This window comes from Corvus hawaiiensis, chromosome 3 (genome assembly GCF_020740725.1).
Source record: "Corvus hawaiiensis isolate bCorHaw1 chromosome 3, bCorHaw1.pri.cur, whole genome shotgun sequence".
Lineage (NCBI taxonomy): Eukaryota > Metazoa > Chordata > Aves > Passeriformes > Corvidae > Corvus > Corvus hawaiiensis.
In genome coordinates this window covers 103,706,701-103,729,386 of record NC_063215.1, presented here as the reverse complement: position 1 = coordinate 103,729,386, position 22,686 = coordinate 103,706,701, and the positions used below count along the sequence as shown (strand labels likewise).

The 22,686-nt window shown below is 50.0% G+C and overlaps 1 protein-coding gene across 1 annotated transcript; it reads left to right on the top strand.

Moving 5' to 3' along the window:
• Positions 1–12,329: 12,329 nt before the first annotated feature.
• On the top strand, positions 12,330–20,957 carry LOC125324189. Its single transcript, XM_048299825.1, has 2 exons — positions 12,330–15,259; positions 15,418–20,957. The coding sequence occupies exon 2, from the start codon at positions 16,026–16,028 to the stop codon at positions 17,325–17,327; it is 1,302 nt and encodes a 433-aa protein (XP_048155782.1). The 5' UTR covers positions 12,330–15,259; positions 15,418–16,025; the 3' UTR covers positions 17,328–20,957.
• Positions 20,958–22,686: the final 1,729 nt, after the last annotated feature.

Below are 22,686 nucleotides of genomic sequence, written 5' to 3'. Positions count from 1 at the left end.
AACAAAACCATGGAAACATTTCTCTCCATACTAATGTTTTGCAAAAAGTTATTTTAACAAATTTAAATTTGGGGCTTGATTTGACCGTCCGGTGCCCTTTGAAATAGTTGAATCCAGGCCATCACCACAACCATGTTGGAGCCAGGCTTCGAGCTCTGGCTTGCCTGACATCCTGCCAGCACCTTGGGCATTAAAGTCCCCCCTTCTCAGCTGAGAGCTGGTCAGCCTCTCCCCAGTTCTGCGTTCCTCCACACATAATGTGCAGTAGCTTGTTTTGCTTCACCACGTTTCATGACCCCCTTGCAAAAAGCTTGAATGCCCAGGGATGCTGCAGACAAGCTGAAACAGCTGCCACCTGCAGGCTGCCACTTTGGTGGCACCACCAGAGACAGTTCCATTTGCCTCTGCCCAGCAGAATCTTCCCAAGAGGTGGTGACTGCAGCTCAAACAAACTCTGGACTGTCCCTGCATGGCCCTACCTGTGCATGACCTGGCACAAACCCTCTCCTCTCTGTGATCATGGCACACAATCTATTTATTTCCTTGGAAAAAAATAGGCTCTCGCAGTGTCATTCTTTCCAGCCACTTTCCACATAGCATTGCATTTCACAGTGACTTTCAGAGAGTGATTGAGAAGAAAAGGCCACTCAGTGTTTGGCTGTCCTGCTCTGTGTGCCTGGCTGTGAAGGGGGCTGGAGAGCAGAGAGGAAAAATGGGGTTCATACTCTGTGTTGAACAGAAAGAAGGATGGATACAGCTGGCAGAGCACAGGGTTTGATCTTATGGACCCAGATGGGCTGCTAAGGGCTTGGGAATTGGATCTGCTTTTCAAGGTTGCCTCTGGTTTTATTTTACACTGACCCCCCAGGAAAGAAGGGGCCGTGCTGGAGCTGAGTTTGGAGCCTCTAGTGAGGCTGGCTCGGGGTGGCTCAGCTGGTTTCCATCCAGCTCTGCAGGCCCGATTCAGCAAAGACCTTAATCTTGTCCTGATAATTAGGTTTATGCTTAAAGACTTCTCTGAATCGGGGCCTTTCCTAGCATGGGGACAGCTCCTGTAGATAACCAGGAGGTGAGTGGAAGGGCTGGTGATAGGAGGAAAGGACAGAGGACATGGCTTCTCCGTCTCAAGAAACCTAAAATAGGATGACCTTGGTTTCTTCATGGTTTTCCTCTCTTTTCCTCTCCGTGGCTACAGGTGACACAGCTTGTTAGCCCCATGTCCTCCCTGGCCAGTTTTTCACCCACAGCCTGGCCCTTGTTCCACCCAGCCCTGCCTGGGACACGTCCCCACATAGGCTGCAGTCTTCCTGGGCACATCTGTCACTCGTGGCTGGTCTCCATGGCTCTTCCCTGGCCCTCTCGGTTGCCCACCACTCACAACAGAGGGGCAGAATTTCAGAGCTGTTTCGCAATAAGGTAGAATTCCACAAAGCAGGAGAGAATTGGGTTCAAACCCTAGGGAAGGGGGTTTGATGTGGACCTCACATGGAGTAGGCGTCTCACCAGAATCCCCTTCAGGCTCCTGCAAGAGGAGGTGTCTTCTCCATCCTTCTGCTGAACCCTGATGGCACCCGCAGGAGATCCACTCGGATAAAGCATGGATGAGCAGCAGAGCCCCATGTTCAGGGCAGGATGATATATCCTTGCTGGACTCTCTGGAGTTGTAGTGAGCACCCTGCACCCTCAAGGAAGCCAGTAGAAAATGTGAGCTCTCAATGCAGCTCCAGATCATGCCAATACAGAAGGACACATTGAGAACAACGAGTGTCTGGATTAATATTTATATTCTGTCAAGGGAACAGAAATGCCTTTTGGCTGGAATTGGTGTATGGAAGATCTTTCATTTAAAAAATTGAATCCTTTACTCAATCCCTGCATTTCCCCTTTTCATCATCCTAGAGTTTTATTTATTGACAGGTTTATTTTTTTTAACAGGGTATGTTTTCTTAACAGTGCTTTTTTTTTTAACCAGAGTGTATTTTTTTAACACTGCTATTTATTTCCCTTTTAAAATCTGTTGGTCAAATGAGTAGTTCCCTGAGAAGAGTTGACCCTGGAGGCAACATCACCCCTTCCCAGTTTCTGGCAGGTCACTTGCAAGCATCAGGGAGAAAGTGGGAGCATGAGAAACACTGAGTCCCCTCCCTAAGAGGGGGAGAGGCAACATGGAAGTCCAAGCACCAAGAAGGCACCAAAACACAGGATCTGACTGGGGGAATTTATTGCTTCTGTAGTATCTCATCAGTGCTGTTGTACTTGTTTGGCTCTGGTGCTGTAATTAAAGCTGTGACTGCTGCTCTCACAGCACAGAGCAGCTTTTACACCGGTAATACTATTTTTACACCAAAGGAGGACTAACATTCTCGGTGCCAGGCACATCTGTCTCTATAGAACTGAGCCAGTGCTCTAGCTTTGGCTGCTGTAAGGGCAGGTAAACCATCGTGTCCCCACCACAAAGCATGGGAGAGGCTGAACGCGTGGGTGCGTGGCAGCCCCCGGAGCTTCCTCAGCAGAGTCAGCTTTGTTAAAAAGAATTGAAAGGACCGAGGGAAGAAAATCGGTGCTGAAAGTTTAGCACTGATTTAGGGGGATAGCTGCTCACCCAGCACTGAGCCTCAAGCTCTTCTACTTGTTGGATGAAAGCCAGACTTAGGAAGAGCTATGGCCACACTGCAGATGAGGGGCAGAGGACAACTTGAAACCAGGATGTGCTGGGTGGTCTGGCTCCTGGCAGGCATCCAGCTCCTCTGGGTTTGTGGTAGGTGCAGGCTTGGGGAGCAAATGCAGGCACTTGGGAGAGAGGGACTCTGACCACATGGGTCTCAGCAGTGCTCATCTCCACACTCTGTCCTGCATGTGCACAGGTGTGAAAGAGCCAGCATGGTCCCTTGTGGTCATTGGCCTGTCCCATCCCTGTCCTGATGAAAGTTTCTTACTGCTGCCTATTAAATCAAACCACGATGCTCAGCACCGACCTTAACTCTGACCAAACAGGACCTACATCTGTCAAGGAGCAAGAAGTAATCCCATAAAATCCTCAGCTTCCTACTTAAGAGTGGAGGCTAGTTATCCTTTTGCCTTCTGCTCCGAGAGCTCACTAAGACAGGGAATGATGCAGTAATTGCTTCTTTGGGGACTCAAGGAATGAATAGCTGAAGTAGCTCAGCTCTGAAGTCCTGTGCCTACTCAGTAGCAGCTCTTCCCTCCCTTTCCAAAGGCTGCAACATGGCCCCAATGGGGATTTGTGTTCCTGCTCTCGGTGAGACTTCTCAATCCCTGCTTTGTGACCCACTGCCCAGAATAACCATGTGGTAGGATGGTTCCTCTCTCCCCTCACCCACCACTACTCCTACCGTTCCCAAAGCAGCAGGGAAAGGATCCTGGCCCCAGCTCATCACATCCCATATAGTTACACACACGGGAGTGGGACACAGTCTTCACTATGTAGCCCCTTCATCCAGCAAGGCCCCCAGGAAGAGCCACTGTGGTTTCTCTGTCACAGCTCCGGGTACTTCCCATGGTAGGAAGCAGCCTGGTGGCTCCTGTCCTCTGGCAGCTGCATTGTCTGGCCAGCCCTCACGGGAAGGGATGGGCTTTATCTTAAATCTATCACTGCTGTTGAAAAATTGTAATCAGAAAGCTCAGTCATGCCACTAAAGAAGAGAAGAATTCTCTGCTCACCTACCTCTACTTCTATGGACTTCGGTGCAATCGCACCGGGACAAAACCCAGCCCCTTTGCCCCGCTGCGGGTATCGCTCCCGGCTGCTGAGGGCACCCAGGACACGCGGTGTCCCCATGCCACCCTGTGCCCATAGGTGGGAGCGGCCCCCCGCCTGCCACTGAAACCTGGGCACTGAAATTCCTGCAGAAAGCATCTTAGGGGAAAATTGCGTCCAGAGCGTGAACCGGCGGCACGAGCTGAGGCCCGTCCAGCTCTCCGAGTCGTTCTGGACCGGTGTCAGGCACGCTGGAGCGTGCCTGGGGGAGCAGGGACAGCGGCCGGCCGCCGAGGTCTCGGCCCATGGCTCTCCACCCCCTCCTTCTCCTGCACGTCCTGCTCCCGCGGCGTGCGGGACACGCTCCCTACCGGGAGCGGCCGGCCCTGCAGCATCCCCGCGCCGCGGGCTCTGCGGGAGCGGCCCCGGGCGCTGCGCGTCCATCTGTCCTCGGGACGGACAGGCGGACGGGCCGCGCCGTGCGCGGAGCGGGGCCGCTCGGCGTTTCGCAGCTGCGGAGCGAGCCTGCGTGCCGGGTTTGCGGGGGGGACTCCCGTTCGGCAGGCAGACGGCAGCAGAGGGTTTGTGGGTGGGAAGGTGTCTCCAAACACAGCCTCAGCCACCACCAGCTTAGTCTTGCAGTCGGGGTGTTTCTGCAATATGGAAAACTATCACCATGGCTCCCCCCTCTGCAAAAGAGCACTTGGCAGCCGAGGAGACAGGTTGCGAGTGCAGTCACAACCGATGCTGCAAGAAGTGGCACTCGTCCCACAGGAAGCCTCTCAAAATGCTCCATGGCTTCCGCGCATGAGCATCGCCGACACCTCCATGGCGCAGCCACCCCTACAGGAGGGTTTGCAGATGAGGCCGTGCCAGCCACGTTTGACAGGCATGGGGAAGGAAGGTGGAGGATGGCCTTCTCCACCTGAAATTAAAGGCTACAGAAGCAGGCAGGAGAACTAACAGCCCCCCCTGCCAGGGCTGAGCAAGGTGGCAGGAGCTGGCATCAGGTGGCAAATGTCCCTGGACCTTCAGAGCATCTTGGTTTGTATGAAGGCAGATTCGTCCCACTCACCTGACTGTGGACCACAGGGTCTCACCACCACAGGACACGTGGAGGCCAAGTCTGCTCGCAGACGAGCCAATAGATTCCCTGGGTTATGTTGGACAAAGTCAAAACCTGCAGCTCAGCTGCGGTGCCTGGGAGCAAGGGATGGCACAGAGGCCCAGCCAGGGATGGCTTTCTCATAGCAGTACCACATCAAAAACAGCATCTCATTTGAAATATGATGTTCCCTGACCTGGCCAAAACCACACCGGGCTTGCAAGGTGGGGCTGGCTGGCTGAACATGGAGCTGCACAGGAACCAGGCCCCACATCTGTGTCTGCAAGGAAGCCCATCTCCCTTATCAGCGCCCAGTGTTGACCCAGCATTGCCTGAGTCTTAATAACTATCAGCACCACCATCCTGAGGGTGTGCCTGGGGCAGGTCCTTGCAGAGATAACCCAGCTCTGTGTCAGCAAGTGTCTCTGGAGCCATGCCCCCAAGTGCCACAGCACTCCCCACTTCTTGTGGGGAGCCCTTGGACCAGCAGAGAGAGCCAGCATTAGGGAGATGGGAAGGAGGATGATACAGCAGTGGAGCTGGCCAAGCCTTGCTGTGAGCTGCTTCAATAGAAAAGCAATCACTCATGCTCCACCTAAAGGCCTGTGATTTAATCCTGGGGGACCAACGAGGGGAGATCCAAGATAAACAACATCTGTGCATTCACAAATAGGAAATGGAGTTGCTTTCATGTCCTGAGCCTGTTGATTAACCAGGTTATTGTTTGGCTTGGCGCTAGAAGCTCGGTGACTTGGAAAGAAGGTAACTAAAAGGGATCATTTTGTTACACTCCCTGAATTTGAGAATCTTTAAATAGTGTGCGGGCTTGCATTTTGCCTGCAGAAGACTGATGGGAAAAGGTAGCAGAAGAGTGCAGATGGCTATCAGAAAGGAACCTGTGTTTAGTCTGCTTGTGCCAGATGGGAATGGAAAGTTCACTCCCTTGCCAAGTGTTTAAAAGAGGAAATAGGATGTGATATTCTGCCTCCCACTCCTTTCTCTCCCCTGAAACCAACCCACTGCTCTACTTCCATTTGTTGTAAAAAGGTAAAAAAAATGTAGCTTGGCCCATGTAAAGTCTTGGAGACAGTTGGAGACACACCTTGTTCCTTTTTAATGTGTTTATTATGTGGAGATGGATGGAACAGAGTATTTTTATACGCAGCTGGGCCCAGCATTGCACAGCACCTGTCTGTCAGTCGCTCATATTCGTCCGTGTCACAGAAACAAGACTGCAAAGTCCCAGAACCGTCTTCTGTTGTCATCTCCTCCACACAACTCAAGATCCAGACACCTTGGCTGACAAACCTACCTGTGAGATGGACCAAAGCTTCTTGTCTGAAATCCCATTATCTCCCCTGGTTAATAAATCCAGGTCTGCTCTGAACTGCGGCTGCCTGGGGTACTCATGGAAGTGGGGGAGACTGAGATCCTGAGACTGGTTTAGGGCATTGCTTTAGGGAGTCCCAGGGATTGACCCAACACTGCCCTGTTGGCATGACTGCTGGAGCACTTGGTGCAGTGGTGCATCAGTAAACTCTTGGGTTCATTGCAGAAATATCTCATGGATGTGGAGGACGTGGATAACAGAATCACAAAGCAGATCTAGGCAGACAGGACTGGTCCAGGGCCTCCAGTCCAGCCCCTGTTTAGAGCCAAGCTGATCTGCAAAGTTGAGAAGGCAGCAGAGGGCTGGTCCAGGGGAGCTACAAGTGTTTCCCAGAGCAGAGATCCCACCACCTCCCCAGGTACCAGGTCCAGGGCCTCACTATCCCCATGGTGAATATTTTTCTTTCTCTCTAACCAGAACTTTCCTCTGCAATTTGTGCATGTTGCCTCTTGGTATGTGCCTCCAAGACGGGTCTGGCCCCACCTTCTCACCAACCCCCCACAGGAGGTGGATGACAGTATCCAGATCCCCACCCTTGCTTCTTCCTCTCCAGATGGCATAACCCCACCTCCAAGTAACTTAAAACAATGTCCTCACAGCAATAATACCCATCCAGCTGGTCTCAAGCACAGGCACTTCAGCAGTGTCCTACAGCTATAACTTCTGAAGGATGGCTTTGATTACTTATTTCCCCAGATAATTAAAGAACATTTGTATGAACCTTTTCACAGAGGCAAATGGCCTCTTGTGCTCCAGCCCTGATCTGTGTGTACCCAGAAATGAAACCATGACTGAGCAGAGCAGCCCTGTGTGTAACAGCAGAGCCTTCAGGAGAAAAGCAAGCACAGCTTTTACCACATCTTCCCCTACAGTCTCCAGGCCACAAACACACAAGCCTTGTTCATAAAGTCACAGGGCACTGGGTCTGGGCATGGTCCCCACTGCTACAAAAATCCTTGGGGAGGAGAGGGAACAGAGCCCAGCAGCCACCCAGCTGGAGATGCTGCAGCTGCTGGGCACTGACCACATGGCCATCTCCAGCCTGAAAGGACACAGCTCCTCAGAGTGGGGACAGGGCACCCTGCTACTGGGTGGAGGGCTGAGTGTGGTGGCCAGCGTGTGGGCAGGAGGGCAGACAGGGAGCTGGGGCAGCCTGGTCCCCTGCCGTGCACGGGAAGCCACCCGGCAGCTACTTAACTCCAAGGGACTGGGGATTTAATGAGCAGGAATGCTCTCAGCTTTGCTGTCTCTGGCACTAATTACTAAATGTTTCCGAAGCTGCCCTCTGCGTGAAACGAGGCCCTTCGTTACATCCATGCTGCTGTGGGCAGCAGGGCGATACTGCGAGGGTGTCTGCTCAGTCTGGAGGGGGTGTGCATGTTATTCCTACCTTTTTCTCCCAGAGAAAGAAAGGAGGTGGTGAGAAAGGTGCTATCACTTGTCTTGCCAGGCAATGGGGTGTCCTGCCTCTGCTCTGGGAAGGTGTAAGGCTCTCCGGTGTGGGGAGCAAGGGAATGGGGCAGAAATAGGCCTGCCCAGGGCATGTGTGAGGACCTGCCTCCAGCAGGCAGGAAATCCAGATGAAGGCTGGTGAGACCAGTTTAGTAATGATCCCAGGAGAAAAAGGAAAGACAGGGATGGGGAGAGACAAATGCAAGATGGTTGGGTGGCTGGGACCTGACTGGCAAGTGATGAGAGCTGTGGAGTTAGGATGGAGCTGTGTACACGTGGGGACAACTGTGGGAGAGAAGCTTGAGTAGTGCTGGTTGTTTGTGTAAAAGAGTTACCATGGGCAATGGCCACCCAAAGGGCAGCCTTTCCCTCTGCTAGTGCTGGCCTCCAGCAAAGGCATGATACATGGGGAGGCAAGAGGCAGGCTGTACCCCTTCTCTGCCAAAGGGCCAGCCAGGTTCCCATCGCCAGTCCCTTTCCCTGCCTGTAAGAGGCAGGGAGAAGTGCTTAACTGCATCCAGGGCAGTGTGAAGCCCTGCTGTGCAAGAGCTGTTTTTTCTAAGTGAGGCTTCCCAGATCACAGCCCCCTCAAAGCTGCTGGATGGTCACAACCTCCTGACAATGGGAGCCTGGCAGGGTGTTGCTCCCAGATGCACACCTTGCTGTCAGGTACAGAAAGGTAAAATCTATTCCATTGCTCTGGGCTCCTGGAAGTTTAAGCCCTGGTTAAGGAGAGCTCACAAACAAGGAGTTTGACGAGCTGTTTTACCTATGCAGAGAGCAGTGGCTGCATGTGGGCACGAGTGGGGGCCGAGCACATCCCTGCTGCAGGGCTGCTGCCGGCTGCACTTAGGGAGGGATTTAGCCCTAAGAGTCTTAATGACGCATCTTGGGAGACTTAGGCTGAGCCTGGCTTGCAGAGACGTGACCCGTGCTGCATTTCCCGTGGTCACCTGCCAGTCTGCATTATGTAAGCTGTCACCCGCTCCCAGACACAACACGTGAGCACGGTGGCACAGGGGCTTGGAGAACAAGGAGGGGGGAAACCACCCCAACTCCTTATTCGGCCCAGCCTTGCCTCTGCACCAAGGCTGCTGAAACACAACATGGAACTGCTCCCAAAGGACAAAACCCACTGCTTAAAGCTGGCAGGGAACCAGCAACCAGTTTGCTGTTGCTTGAACTGGAAGGAGGAGATGCTCAGGGACCTTGTGTCTCTGGGTCATCAACAGGAGAGTCCTTACCCACTGCCTTGGGGGGTCAGCATTAGAAAGGGAAAGAGCCAGGACTGTGGTTGCTGAATGCTGGCTCCTGTTTCACTTGTACTTGCAAGAATTGCAGCATGAGTCACTGCAAACAAAGCAGCAAAGACCAAGGCACAATTTAATGACATTGTTGTTTATGATAATCCTATCCACGGGTGTATTTTTATAGCTGGAGAAAATGGGAAAAGGAAAGTAAAGGTCTTACTCTGACTTATAGAAAGGCAGCCCCAGGGCCAGCACCAGCACTGGGAGAAAAGAGCAGCCTGCTGGTTTTCACTGTGAGGACTGGCTTGTACAGAGACCACCCACTCCCAGAACTGACCTGACTTCAGTAATCACGTTCAGCTGAGATGAAAGTTGAAACAAGGCCAGCTGTAGTCCCCAAGAAACCAGGCCACTCTCAGGACTCAGGACAATCAGGTCCCATTAAAAAGCATCTGCCAGACTGATGTCCTGCGGGTCGCATTACCGTGCTTAGCAAGAAGTCATCAGTGAGGACTGATCTCCCGTGCCCTGGGGAAGGAGTTCAAAAGCTGAAGGTCAGTTTCAGGTGCAGCAATGTCTGTTTTCAAAATTTCTTGTCTCCCAAAGGCAATGGGACAGTGCCTTTGGCAGGTAGTGTACTCAGCTTCTTCCCTAAAAGACATGGAAACTTAGGAAGAGAAATGTGACAGTCTTGGAAATGACAGGTGAAGTGCTCAAAGTACTCAGTACGTGACAGGGCACAGCTAATAAGCAGCAAAGAGGACACCATGGAATTGCCTGCTGTTGTTTGCTTTTTTCCCTCACCATCCATTTGTCTTTTGACTACTGCAAAGTCTCTGAGCCACAATTAGGAGTGAACTTGTTGCAAGAGTTCCCAGATTTAACTGAGCTCCCTTGAAATGAAACCATTTATAACAACCTTTTGCAAGGATGAAACATGATGTACTCTGCTCTGGTACAGCCAGGAATATGCTGTCCTGGGGGCTGGGGAGCCCTGCTGCAGCACACAGGGACAGCAGCCACCCAGGGACCAGCTCCCTGCTCCAGGGGGGAGCTGGTCTGGCAGCTTGAACCCAATCCCACTGAAATCAGTAGGGATTTTAAAATCCGTGAAGCAGGATGCAGAACTCGGGTCTGGCTGCAGGAAATATAATTAGTAGAGAGGAACCAGAGTGGGCTGTTAGGAAGATTTTTTTGGTTTATTTCATGTATCTCACCTTCCAAATGTAGTGAGATCCCTGGCCCAGTCCCTAACTGGAGTGCATCTTATGGGACCTTGGTTTGCCTTTTTTAATGAATGAGGAACACTGTCTGCCCTGCCTCTTGGCAGGACAAACAAAAATGCTGACATTACAGTGGTGGAAGCATAGAAGGGCAGATCCAGACCTTGGCTCATGTTCTGGACCTCTTGCTTGTCCCTTCTCCTGAATAGCTAGACCTGGGTGGCAGCTGAGGATTTCTTCATGTATTTTTGGAAGACAACTCTCCTAGCTGTCTAGAAGTCATGCACTTGCCTTTCTGCCTGTCTGGGGCAAGAGCACATGATGCCAAAGTCACGAGCTGACCCTGGGTGACACTTGGACATCTCTGGTTATTATAGGAATAGGGCTCAGGGGCATGGCAGGACCAATCATTTACTCACTAAAAAAAGGTTGGTTTGGACTAAAGAAGAACGTTTACAAATGTCACCCCAAGTCAGCAGACAATCACACCACTACTTGAGACAGTAGGGTTAAATCCAAGTACAAAGAGGCCCTGGATGGCTTCAGACTTCTTTCAGGGAAATTCTTTCATTTTGCTGAGAAAACCAAACTACCAGAAACATTCACATCAGACTGATCTAAAATGAACCCGGTTGACCCTCTTTCTGATTTGATTAATAGGAGGAAGAATTTCGTATTTGTACAGTTTTAATAACAAGCCATCAAGGAGAAGCCGTGAACTGTGGGTGCGCCATGTCGGGAGCCTCCTGGAGAAGGGAAAATTGTCCCAGACTGACCTGCAGCAGCTGCAGCACCATGAGCTCAGTGGAGCTCCTCAAGACTCACTGAGGTGCCACCTCCCAGGCCCTGAATGTTGCAGTAGGAGGACACCCCTCATGGCTTAGGGGTGCTGCCAAGAATGGCTGCATTATCAAAAAAGTCCTCATTGCAGCAGGTTTTACAAGAAAGAGCAGAGTCAGCATGGGGCACTTGGAGTGGGGATAGAAAGAAGAAAGACTTGCAGCATTCTTTTACCAATAGAGTTATTTTAAAATGTTGAAATGTATCTAAAATAAAAAAGGCCACAATGTAGAACTGGCCAAAACTAACATGACAATAAAACAGGAACACATCTGCCTTGTTTTATGGCCTCCTGCCCTCCACACCCAGCAAACAAAGCCCAACACCAGACCACCAGCCTCGTATCCAAAGAAGTCACGACCCCCAAGAGCAAATTTGGCAGCAGCTGCGTTGCAGAGTAACTTTGTAGAGAAGCAGCTTGTTTCCTGCGGGGACGGGGAGGCAGGGATGTTATGAAGTAAAAACTGTCCATGTGTATCTAAACCTAAACCTGGCTTTACCGAGGGCCAGAGGCTTCAGGTGTTACTGAGCACGAGCAGACGCTGCTGATGGGTGTTCCTCTCCTCTGATACACACTTGTTTCCTGCTTTAGCTGGACGAATGAGCCCGGCGGGCTGGGGGGGGGTGACCTGCCGGGGCTTTTTGCGGGGCAGCGGTGGCGGCGCGGGGAGCCCGTGCCGTGGTGTTCGCCGACAGCAGAGGGGGGTGTTGGGCCGCTTTTCCTGCGCTTTTCCTGCGCTTTTCCTGCGCTTCCCGTGCCGAGCCCGCCGGCCGAGCAGGAGCCCCGCTCCGCCCCGCGCTCCGCGGCGCCCGCGGGCCCAGGGCCCGGCGAGGGAGCGGAGCCACCGCGGGCCCCTCAGGCCGTCCCGGAGCGCCCCGGCTGGGCGGGTCGGCTCCCATCGTGTGCCGGAGGGGTGCGCGATGGAACGGAGCGATGGGGGCTCTGCAAGGGCTTCTTGCCTCTCCTCATCTCCAGGTCTCGGGTGGGAGAGGGGGGTCTTGTCCTGACAGCTGCTGTGGCCCCTCGGGTGCTCCCGCGCCGTGTCAGAGCAAAGCCCCTCCATGGGCAGCGCTCAGGAGCACAACTCACGCCTGGAAAGTGGCCCCTGGTGGGCGGGGGGAAGGGTGGGAATTCATTCCCACCAGAGAACTGGAAGTGCTCAGCTCTGTAGGGCCTTGGATCACAGCCTCTGGCAGTCACAGGCCCGAGGTAAATTCAGAAGTGTAGAATGGTTTGGGTTGGAGGGACCCTCAAAGGTCATCTAGTTCCAAACCCCTGTCAGGGGCTGGGACACCTTCCACTAAACCAGGTTGCTCAGAGCCCCATCCAACCTGGCCTTGAACGCTTCCGGGAAGGGCCATCCACAGCTTCTGTGGGCAACCTGTGCCAGTGCCTCACCACCGGCTGTGTAAAGAACTCCTTCCGAACATCTAATCTAAATCTCTCCTCTTTTAGTTTAAAACCATTCCCCCTTGTCCTATCCCAATGTGCCCATTTAAAAAGTCACTCTCCCTCTTTTTAATAAGCCCCCTTTAAACGCTGGAAGGTACTCTAGGGTCTCTTTGGAGCCTTCTCTTCTCCAAGCTGAACAGCCCCAGTTCTCTCAGCCAGTCTTCACAGGAGAGGGGCTCCGACCCTCTGATCATCTTTCTGGCCTTCCACTGGACCGGCTTTAAGAGGTCCATGTCTTTCTTCTGCTGCACCCCAGAGCTGGGCACAGCACTCCAGGTGGAGCCTCACAAGGGCAGAGCAGAGGGGCAGGATTGACAGTGCTGCTTGTGATGCAACCATGAGAATCCCCAAGTCCTCATCAGGGCTGCTCTCAAGGAGCTCTTCTCCCCATCTGTACTCATGTCTGGGATTGCCCCAACCCAGGTGTTGCAGATGGCCTCACTCTGAGCAGGTCCTGGAGAAGGACAAAGGGACAAAGCACCCTGCTGAAGTGCTGTGCAACCTGCCCAGTGCCAGCCAGTTGTGTAGCTGGTCCCCCTGAAACAGTGGATATAATGGTGAAAGAAGGCCCTGCAGGGGAAGAGTACACCTTTTATAAATTGGTTTAGCTCCTGGGGACGGAAGGTATTCTATGAAGTTAAGTATTAAAGCTACCCTGGATTATTCATTAAGCATCAATTATCATCATCACATTTACTGTCAGATGTTTCAATGTTGCTACTCTGCTCCAGGAGGGATCATATTTTTAGGCTGGTTTCCGAAGGAAGGATGTTCTTGGGGTCAGTTGTGCAGTGTGCTTGTCTGTCTGTCCTCACCGATTTGGTGAGGACATTTCAGCCAAAGTTTTTGGCAGGCTGGAAGTTTCCAGATACTGTATTGCTGCAGGTGAATTAGCCAAGGGGATGGTGGGGAGCCCCCCAGACCCAGCTAGTGGTGTGGGTGCAGGAAGAGCAAGCATCTGATGGGTACAAGAGATGGTCCAGGCAGGGCAGCTTTGCCACCAGCACTGGGGACCTCAGCCATGGGACACAACACCACGGGAGACTCGGCTTCCCTGACTGCTGCCCGCTGAATAATTTACACACACCTGCCAGGTATGAATTGGGTCCTTATTCCACATTCTTTCTGTTACTTCTGCCTCCCCTTGTTTATGCTTTTATAACATTACGAACTTGGAACAAGCTTTGGTTTAACAATAGAGGCAGCCTCATCTGCAAAACAGGATGTTCCAAAGTAAGATCTAATTTTCCTCTGCGAGAACCTAAGGCAAAAGTAAATTGATATCCACTCTAAAGACAAACACAAACAAGGACTTATTATTTATCATTAAAACATCTTAAACAGGCTCTAGAGCCCTAAAAGCAAAAGTTTGATGCTATATAAAAGAATTATGTTTCCGAGATGTATCAGTTCAATAATTAAAACAGCATCTATGAAATATAAATGTAAGATATTAATAAATTAAATTAAATTAAAGCCACTGAAAGCCAATTATCTTGTAAAAGATCTCTGATAGCTAAACTAATGAGATGTAGAAAGATTAATTTAGATCCCCATTTTGGGAGGTGATTATAAATTGCTATAATGCCACATCCAGTTACTAGGTTGTTATTGAAACCTGTGAAATACATTTGGAAAGGTTTTTAAATATTCAGGATGAAGCAGAAATTAGAAAGGAGTTAGAAATAATTAAAAATTAGCTGTCTTGTCACTTTGCAGCTTTAATCCTATTACCTCTTCTAGTTTACAAAGCTTCAAATGTCTCTCAAAGCATTGATCTGTGGGGACGGTGGGGTTTATGAGCAGGGATTTATGTGTTTTAATAACTGCTGAACTTCAAATATTTCTGTGGTTTTGCTTATTCGAGGGATTGTTTCTATGTAGGATTATCGCCCTTGCTCCCAGCGCTGCCTGATGAGTTTCTTTGGCCATAGGGCAGGTCAGACCATCACCCATGGTCCCATTGAGCCCCCAAAGACTCACTGCTTTCCTTGCAGCTCCTGGTGAAAATGCTGAGGAGCATCAGTGATGGTCTTTTTGGTCAGGGTGAAGCACAAGGCCTTTACTCCTCTATTTCTGTGGCTGTTGTAGCAAAGCACAGGGCTCTTGGGGAACACAGCTGGGTGATGGTGGTGCAATGCATGCCCATAACCCATGATCTATGGTCTTGCCACTGCCAGAGGCTGGTCAACCTTGTTTTGGTTGGGACTTGCCATCTGGGGACCTCTTGGAGAGCGTTGTAGCTGTTACAGCAACGGCCTAAGGACTCAGGGACTTCACCCATCAGTGCTCAGTTTTGCTTCCCCTGGTCCAAAGGATGCCAAAAGGTCTCCAGCAGCATGGCTTGGCTGTATTTTTGCAGTGCAGCAGGAGCACAGCAATCTGTCCCTGAGCCAGCAGGAAAATCGCAGGTAGGGGAGGGCAGTGGGGCCTTGAAACCTCTGGCACAGGGTGATAGCAGCAGCCCCAGCGCTGTGAGCTACTCCCCCATGGGCAGCTGCTGCATCAAGGGAGCACGGCCTTGGGGCTGGGGCACTCCACTCACGGGCAGCAGGGAGGGCAAGGTCAGTTCTGCAAGGTGTGCACAGCTCTGCCTGGAGGGTCAGTGTGGACATCACTGGATCTGGGGGCTGAGGAGCAGGGCAAGGGGAGCCTTAGGGGTGGCACACGGACAGCCCCGGGTGGGCTCCAGCAGAAGGGGAGGCAGAATCCTACCGCCACCAGCACCCTGGAGAGGCAGACAGAGGGGTTCCATCACCAGCATCGTGCTTCTTGGAGGTGAAGGAGTCATGCCAGAATGCCTGCAGCCATCCTAGGGCAGCAGAGGGGTGAGCATAAATCGGGGAAAGGCATAGCAGACAAGGGAGGGAGTGGGTTTGATACTGATAAGGGATTCGTTTTCCCTTTTATCTCCTTTCTCTCTAATAGTCTAGATAATATCATCCAGCACTGTAAGTGGATTGATTAGCACTCTTTCTTTGATCAGGCTGTTAGAACCCTGAAGCAGTCAAACAGCAGATTCTCCTGAGTAAGGTGCGTTTCTCCAGCCCACGTAAAGGCACGAGCTGTGGTGCACAGAACCAGCAGAGAAGGCAGCAGCCCTCTGGGGAGCCCTTATGGCATTTTTGTGAGTAACCCTTCTGGGAGAGCCTTTTTTTGGGTGCCATCCTGTGGCAGTCAGGGACAACCAGCAACAAGGCTACTCTGTGTTCACATAGCCTCAAGTGTCTTGTTGAAAGCATAGCATCCAGTTTTGGGGGCAACACAGACTTGTTGAAAACATTGAAGTGGGAAATCCAGCAGGTTTGAAAGCCTTCTTCCTGAGAAATGCTCAAGGGATGCCTCTAACCATTCTTGGACAGAGGAGTGAAAGCTCTCTGCCTTGTCTGTGAGAAGAGATAAATTAGAAATCCCTGCTTAGGGGATTTCTTGGTTAAGAAAATTTTCTGTAGTGAAGAAGTACGCTAGAAAAACAACAGAGGAACAAGCCCAGATTTGGGTGAGGCTCTGCTATCTTCTCTCAGCCTTCTTGAGCTGTAGTTTGTGAACAGACCCTTCTGTAAAGTCTAAAATACCTTTAGAGGAGAATAAAAGATGTCAGAGCTGGCAAATTGGGTTATTCAGTGCGGACCAAACCCCTGGGGTCCAAACTCTTGCAGAAGTATCCAGCAGGCTGACCTAGAGTTTGCCAAATTAAAAGAGATGACCAAGTCTAAACTCTTCTCCCGAAAATCCTTAAAGTGTGCAGCAGCGTGGGCTGTGTGGTTAGTTGCCAAAAGCTTAACTGAAGAAAAACAGGCAGCCCAGGTAGAAATTCAGAACCTAAGGGAGGAAAACAAGAAACTGAAAGAAATAAAGGCTCAGCAGCTTAAACTAGAGGAGGGTATAACTCGAGAAGGAGCTGCGGCTGAGGAACAAGTGCGAAGTGTTCTCCAGTATCAAGAGGTGTGTGAACAAAAAAAGGCCATTTTGAGTGAAAATCAGGCACTGAAGGAAAAAGTAGCCATCAGTACAAAAGCTGTAGAGGAGGCACAAAGAACAATCCGATTACTGGTGCAAAAAGTACAGATCCTAAAAGAGAGGGGCACAGACCACCGGGCCTGCAAGGTCAAGATGGAAAAGTTAAAAGCCGCGTTAGAGGCGAAGCACGAGGCTGTCACGGCCCTTACAAAAACACCCCTCCAAAGAGATGGTGAGCACTGTGATGAACACAAATGGGTTAATCCAGATGGCAACTCCTCCACAGAGGAGTGTAAGCCTGCAAGCCCACTGCTACTAGAGTCTGAGAGGCCAGAAAGATTTAAAGCAGATCCTGTTTCACTTACCTGTGCTCCAGTGGTTGGGAAAAGGGAGAGGGGAGCAGCAGAGCAGGGAAATGAGGGAAATGTGCAGCCACAGGCAGAACAAGTTATCACAGAGGGAGCAACCACCACTGACCCTCGCCAATTCAAACCCAGGAGCACCCAGGGAAGGAGAGAGCAGTTGGTGGGGAGTGTCTGGGCAAGGGAGGACAGAGGGGGATCCAGGAGAGGAAGGGGCAGCAGAGGAAGGGAAAACTCCAGGGATATGAGGGACCCAGAGGTGCTGCAGACCACTGCCTCTGCTGGTGTGACCTCCCAGAGCCCCTTCGTGGGAAGAGGGAGGAAAGGAAGGTGGCAGGGCAAGAGACAGTGGCAGTACGGTGCAGGCCCTCGATTTGTGGAACAAAACACCATGTCCAGGAGGGAGTTAGGCATGATGCGAGTGGACATATGGAGGGAGCTTCGCAAGCAGGGGGAGGACATGGCCCGCTGGGATAACGCTCCCACCAGGGTTTTGTTGGATCGCCTGCTGGAGATCAGCAGGAGAAAAGAGGGAAGCGAGCCCGGGGCTCCTGCCCTCCCTGTCACAGCCTAGACAGACAGACCCCTCTTCCCTGGGCTCGTGGTCAGACCAAAACCGGACCACTGGGGAAGGCTCCCATGCTGGGAGCACTGGGAGATGGGAAGCAGAGCCCTCTGGGTATCATCCATGTCACATACAAACCTGGGGCACCAGGCTGTGTCTGGTGCAAATTGAGACGGCTCCTCTGGTGAGGGAAATGCAGGAGGAGTGAAGTGTTAAGGGGTTTTGGGTTTGCTTATTTTTACAGGAGAAACACAGCGGGAAAGTTGACTTTTCCAGCAGGAACAAGTCAGGGCTGCAGTAAAGCAGAGGCTGCTTGAGCTCTGCCACAGCCACCCTGGCACCCACTTTGCTGCACTGAGTCTGGGCAGGGATACCAAATGCTGCTCAGGCCATGTTAGCAGAAGCTGTTTTGGGAAAAAGAATGCTTTTAGGACTGATAAAACACCGGAGCTGGGATCCCAGCTGGGCTGCAGGGTTTGTGAGCAGTGATGTGCAGCAGTGGGACTGGGAATGAGCTCTAGGTATGAAGGGCTGTGCAAGGAAGGTTACAGGAGTCCCAAGCATGGTATAAACCTTGAGGGTGAAGCAAGGAGGAAAGAATAACATCTTCTTTCTGGGTCTTCTGAAGGCAATTTGGAAGGGTTTGGACTTGCAAAAAGAAAAAAACCCCACTATTTAAAAAAATAATACCTGCCTGTTGTCAGAGGCAAAGAGAAATCAAGAGGTAGAAGCAGAGCAAATTCAAGAGGTACCCACAAAATGAAGCAGCTCATGTTTAGCAGTAGTATTGTTAAATTCACTAGTGTGTTCTCACATAAGTGTGTGGAAGTACATGCAGCAAAGAAACTTAGGAGTGGTATCAAAAAAAAAAAAAAAGGAAAAAAGGATTGAAACAGAGGCATGCGAACTAATTGCTACCAGTGCTTAAAAAGTTACAAGCTGGAAAAGTGGCAGATCATGAATGTACTCATAAAGGTTTGAGGGGATGGTTATTAATGATAAAATATTCTAATTGACTTGGGACAGAATTCACTCTGAAAGCAAAAAGTTAAGTCTGTGATGCATGCTTATAGTTGATGTGCTAATACCAGCATTTTTTTCTTAGAGTGGAGAAAAATGAAGTAAAAAAGAGAAAATAATTAAAAAGGACCTATAATGGAAAAATGTACACATCAATGTAGTATTTTAAAATTAAAATGTAAAGTTCTTCTGTTACAGACATAAGATGGAAGCACCTGAAACAATTATGATGGAGGATTGGTGAGCAACTGTTTAAGAACATAAGCTAATAAATTGTATAAAAATATGTGAAGATGCAGTTTATTAGATCCTTAATATCATCTAAAGTTCTATGGGTGTAAATGTTTTCTACCTTGGTTAACTGAGATAACTACTTATAACAATCTTTGCTGTTTTGTCTTCCATAGGTAGCACAGAAGAATAAGTAACAATTCCAAATTATGGATATTATTAATTGTATGATGCTTACTGCTTTCTTTCTTGCTTTTATTTTGCTTTATTATCATACATGCATAGATGTGCGGAAAAATATAATCTCCTTTTTTTTAGAACAGTTGCTGTTGCTGAAGTTCAAATAAGAGAAAAGAACTAACAAACTGTGGTGACAAGGAAAAAGTGGATCCATTTTGAAGGGATCACCATCTCCAAATAAGAGAAATCTAGTTTCCCTTGATGAGTATGGACATACCTCCTGTTTTTGATAGTGATCTTGAAATGTAGAGCACCTATGTATGTAACACAGGAAACACAGTATTTTGAAATGAGAAGCAAAGATGAACAAATGAAGTGTAGAAATTTCTAGTAGGGTGAGTTATATTTTAAAAATATATACGCTTAGTGTGGATTTGCACAGTTTTGAGTTTAATTTAGAGCACCTATGTATAAATTGATGGTGCTGGGAGAGGTAGAAAACTAAAGGTCCCCAGTGATGGGGATATCAAATCACTGCATACATGGATGATACATGTAGTGGGCCAATAAAAATTGTTATTTGGTTATGGAGGAGATGAGGAGGTGACTTTAGACACTGACAGCAGGAGGTTTTTTGAGATGAGAGCTGCACAGCGGCCATGTCAAGCAGCCCAGCAAGGTGGAGTGCTCCCAGCTGCCTCTCTGGAGGAACACCAGCAAGCAAGAAGCACTCACACGTGCAAATTGCTTACAAAAAGATAATCAGTTTAGAACTGGGTCTAGCCAGAGGTGAATATAAAATATATCCTTTAGTTTCCAGTGGGAATGTAATCACTTATATGGGATCCAGCTGTGTTTGTGTATCTCCAGAATCCAGAAATTCTCTGCATGTCTAAGTTGTCTGATAATACATGAGCATTAATGTAACTTTAATTTAAATGTATGATTTTAATGACACGATGCTTTTAGAAGTGACACTAAAATTGCTAGAAACTTTTTAACTGCATACTGAACAAAGAAGCTTTTAAACTGTGTACATTTGGGCTAGGTTTTGATCAGTTGTTGCAGATAACAGCACCTACCTGTAATTTTTGTAGTCTCACAGGCACCAAAGCAAGGTTTGCAGTATGTCACAAAAATGAGCAAGTTGCTCTTACTACAACAGCAATAAAGGATGCTGGCCATCATACCTGGTGTAAATCCTTCCTTGTTGGCACTCCCATCACCTATGGAGATTTTTAACTAGGCTGTCAAGTCTAGAAGTGTAATCCTGGGAATTGCAAGAATTCGTTTAATTGTGCAAACCCTTAAACTGGCTGTAAAATAAAATCTTATGTAAACCAAGTAGCAGCCATGCACCAAAGTCAAGAGCTACAGGCCACCCTCAGACCCATACGAGGCAAGACCAGGTAGGAAAGAGCAAATGCCTCCAAGAAGATCAGCTGCTCGGTCCTGGTGAGGAGCCTTGAGCCACAGGAGGGTTTGCAATGTCCTTGCTGGACTCGTGTGTGACAGCTCATGCCCATGGGCTGGCAGAAGGGGTCTGTTTGCCTATAGCCCACGGAACACAGCCTGGCCACTGCCAGAAACAGGCCACGGGCTGTTTACTAATGCTGCAAAACCTGAGAGAGAGGTTTATGAACCTTGCTTTGGTTGGGACATGCAGGGACCCAGCAGCCCCAGCGCTGTGAACTACTCCCCCACAGGCAGCCGCTGCATCAACAGAGGGACGTGACCTTGGGGCGGGGAAACATCGCTCACACAGCGAGGAGGGCCAGGAGCAGCCCTGCAGGGTGTGAGCAGCTCTGCCTGGAGGGTCAGTGCGATGGACCCAGCTCTGAGGAGCAAGGAGTACTGCAAGGGGAGCCTTAAAGACAGGGTAGAAGCAGCTGGACTCCAGCAGAAGAGGAGGAGGCAGAATCACCCTCCCACCGTTGTTGCTGTGCTGCTGGAGCAAAGGACTTGTTGGGCCTGTGACACCTGCAGCCTTCCCCTTTCTCCTGGGGGATAGACAGCACCTCTGAATCTGGTGCCCTGGGAGTGGAGGGGTGAGCAAAGCCCAGGAGAAGCTGCAGCAGCTAAAGTGCTCTTGTGTGTTAGTTTTGACCCTTTCTCTCTAATATTCTAGATAATAGTGTTTATCATTTTTAGCATCGTTGTAATTGATGAGTACTCTCTGAGCACACTGGTAAAACTTTGAAGTCGACTAACAATAAATTAAATGTTTTCTCATACTAGCTGTGTTTCTCTAGCCAACATAAATGGCAAAAGTAGTGGTAAAACAACATTGGCTTCCATGAGGGAAGGATTTTCTAAGCTGAAGTAATGATGGCAAGAAAGATGAGCATCCAAAGGTAATAACCTCAGAGAACTGGGTCTGGTTGAGTGTCACTCTTCATTGTCTTTCTGGGCTACATCATCAAGCCCAGGCCTTCTTGGCCTTTCCCTGCAGTGCTGCCACTTGCTCAAGAAATGATTAAATGATCTCTGTGCTCACAGTGCAGGTAATTCAGTGAAGTGCCCAATTTCCAAAGCACAGCCTCACAGGTACTGAAAACCAGTGTGCACCAGCCCCATCTCTGACACCAGCGGCCCGGGTACAGAGCATCACATCTCAGGTATTTTAGGATGTGTACAGTGTTGTTCAAACACAGAGCAAGCTGCTGCCTCCTCCATCCCACCAGGGAATAACTGGAGTACAAATCTGGGTCAGGTCAGAAGAGCAGCCATTGATTTACAAAAGCTACGGGAGAGAAACAGGTCCTGCTGCCGTGAGCACTGTTTGCAGAGTGGATAGAAGGTTTACATTCCCTTAGAGGTGCTGTGCTAAAGACAAATAGTCTGTACTATTTACTACGAGTTGTACACATCTGTTACACACACAGGGCTGCAAGACCACTCATGGCCAGTCTGGATTCTTTCTTCAGCACAGGAACTGGTTTATCACAGAGGTTACACAGTGATTTCTGTTTCAGGAGACAGGGTGAAGGTTCAGTCAGGGAGCTACTTACACCCTAGCATTCCTACTTCCACAGTCCTCCAGAAGCTGTTCATGGCAATCAGCAGTTCAGGGACACTGCCCATTAAATGGGAGCACAGAGCTGCTGGCAGCTGTGATGGGGGGTTTCTCCCTCAGGAAGGTGGGTGATGCAGACTTCATGCTGTGAGACACAGCTGCTGCACCACGTATCTGACACTCGCCTGCATAAATACTTTTAAACAAAATTCCTGACTTCCCACTGTGAGCCAGCTTAGTCCCTGCTGTCACCACCAGCCCTCAGGAGAGTCACCCTGGAGCACTGCGTGGTGCAGCCACCCCCTACACGCCATGCCCAGAGACTGTTGCTGTTTGTCAGGCTACTAGTCAGACTCTTGGCTGCCAAGAAGGGGATTTGAAAGGATTTGCTTTACGTTGGCATTGATTTGTACACATCTTCTCATTCAGGGTCCACCGCAGAATTTTCCTGAACTCTGCATCAGTGGAGTTTCATCACAGGTTAATGTCCTAGGGGTGATGAAGAGGTGACCCACCACTTGTCTCTTATGGAGACAAGAGAACACATTTTGGGGGAAGGGGAGGGAGAAGATTTTAATCAAAAAAATTATGAAAACACAGAGAAACTTCCTTCTCACTGGAGCACCTCCAAGCACTCCTGTACCAGGACAAGGAAGCAAAACTGGCAAGGTCAGTATTTACAAAACCAGCTTGTCTGAGAACAGCAAAACCTGATTTTCAGAGCAAGCAGATACCCATACCTCTCACTTGCCTCTGTGCTCACTGCACCCTGCAAACCTGTCCCTAGATTCCCCAAGCCAAGCTCTGGAACAGCAGTACCTACTACGTGTGGCTGTGTGAGCACCGAGCCCAGCGAGCCTGGCACAGCCACATGGGTGTTCAGGAACCACAGTGATTCCCCATCCTCTTCAAGGCTGCACA

What these genes read in the sequence shown, in the direction of transcription:
- LOC125324189 (XM_048299825.1), top strand. Translation starts at nt 16,026, where the DNA reads ATGTCAGAGCTGGCAAATTGGGTTATTCAGTGCGGACCAAACCCCTGG.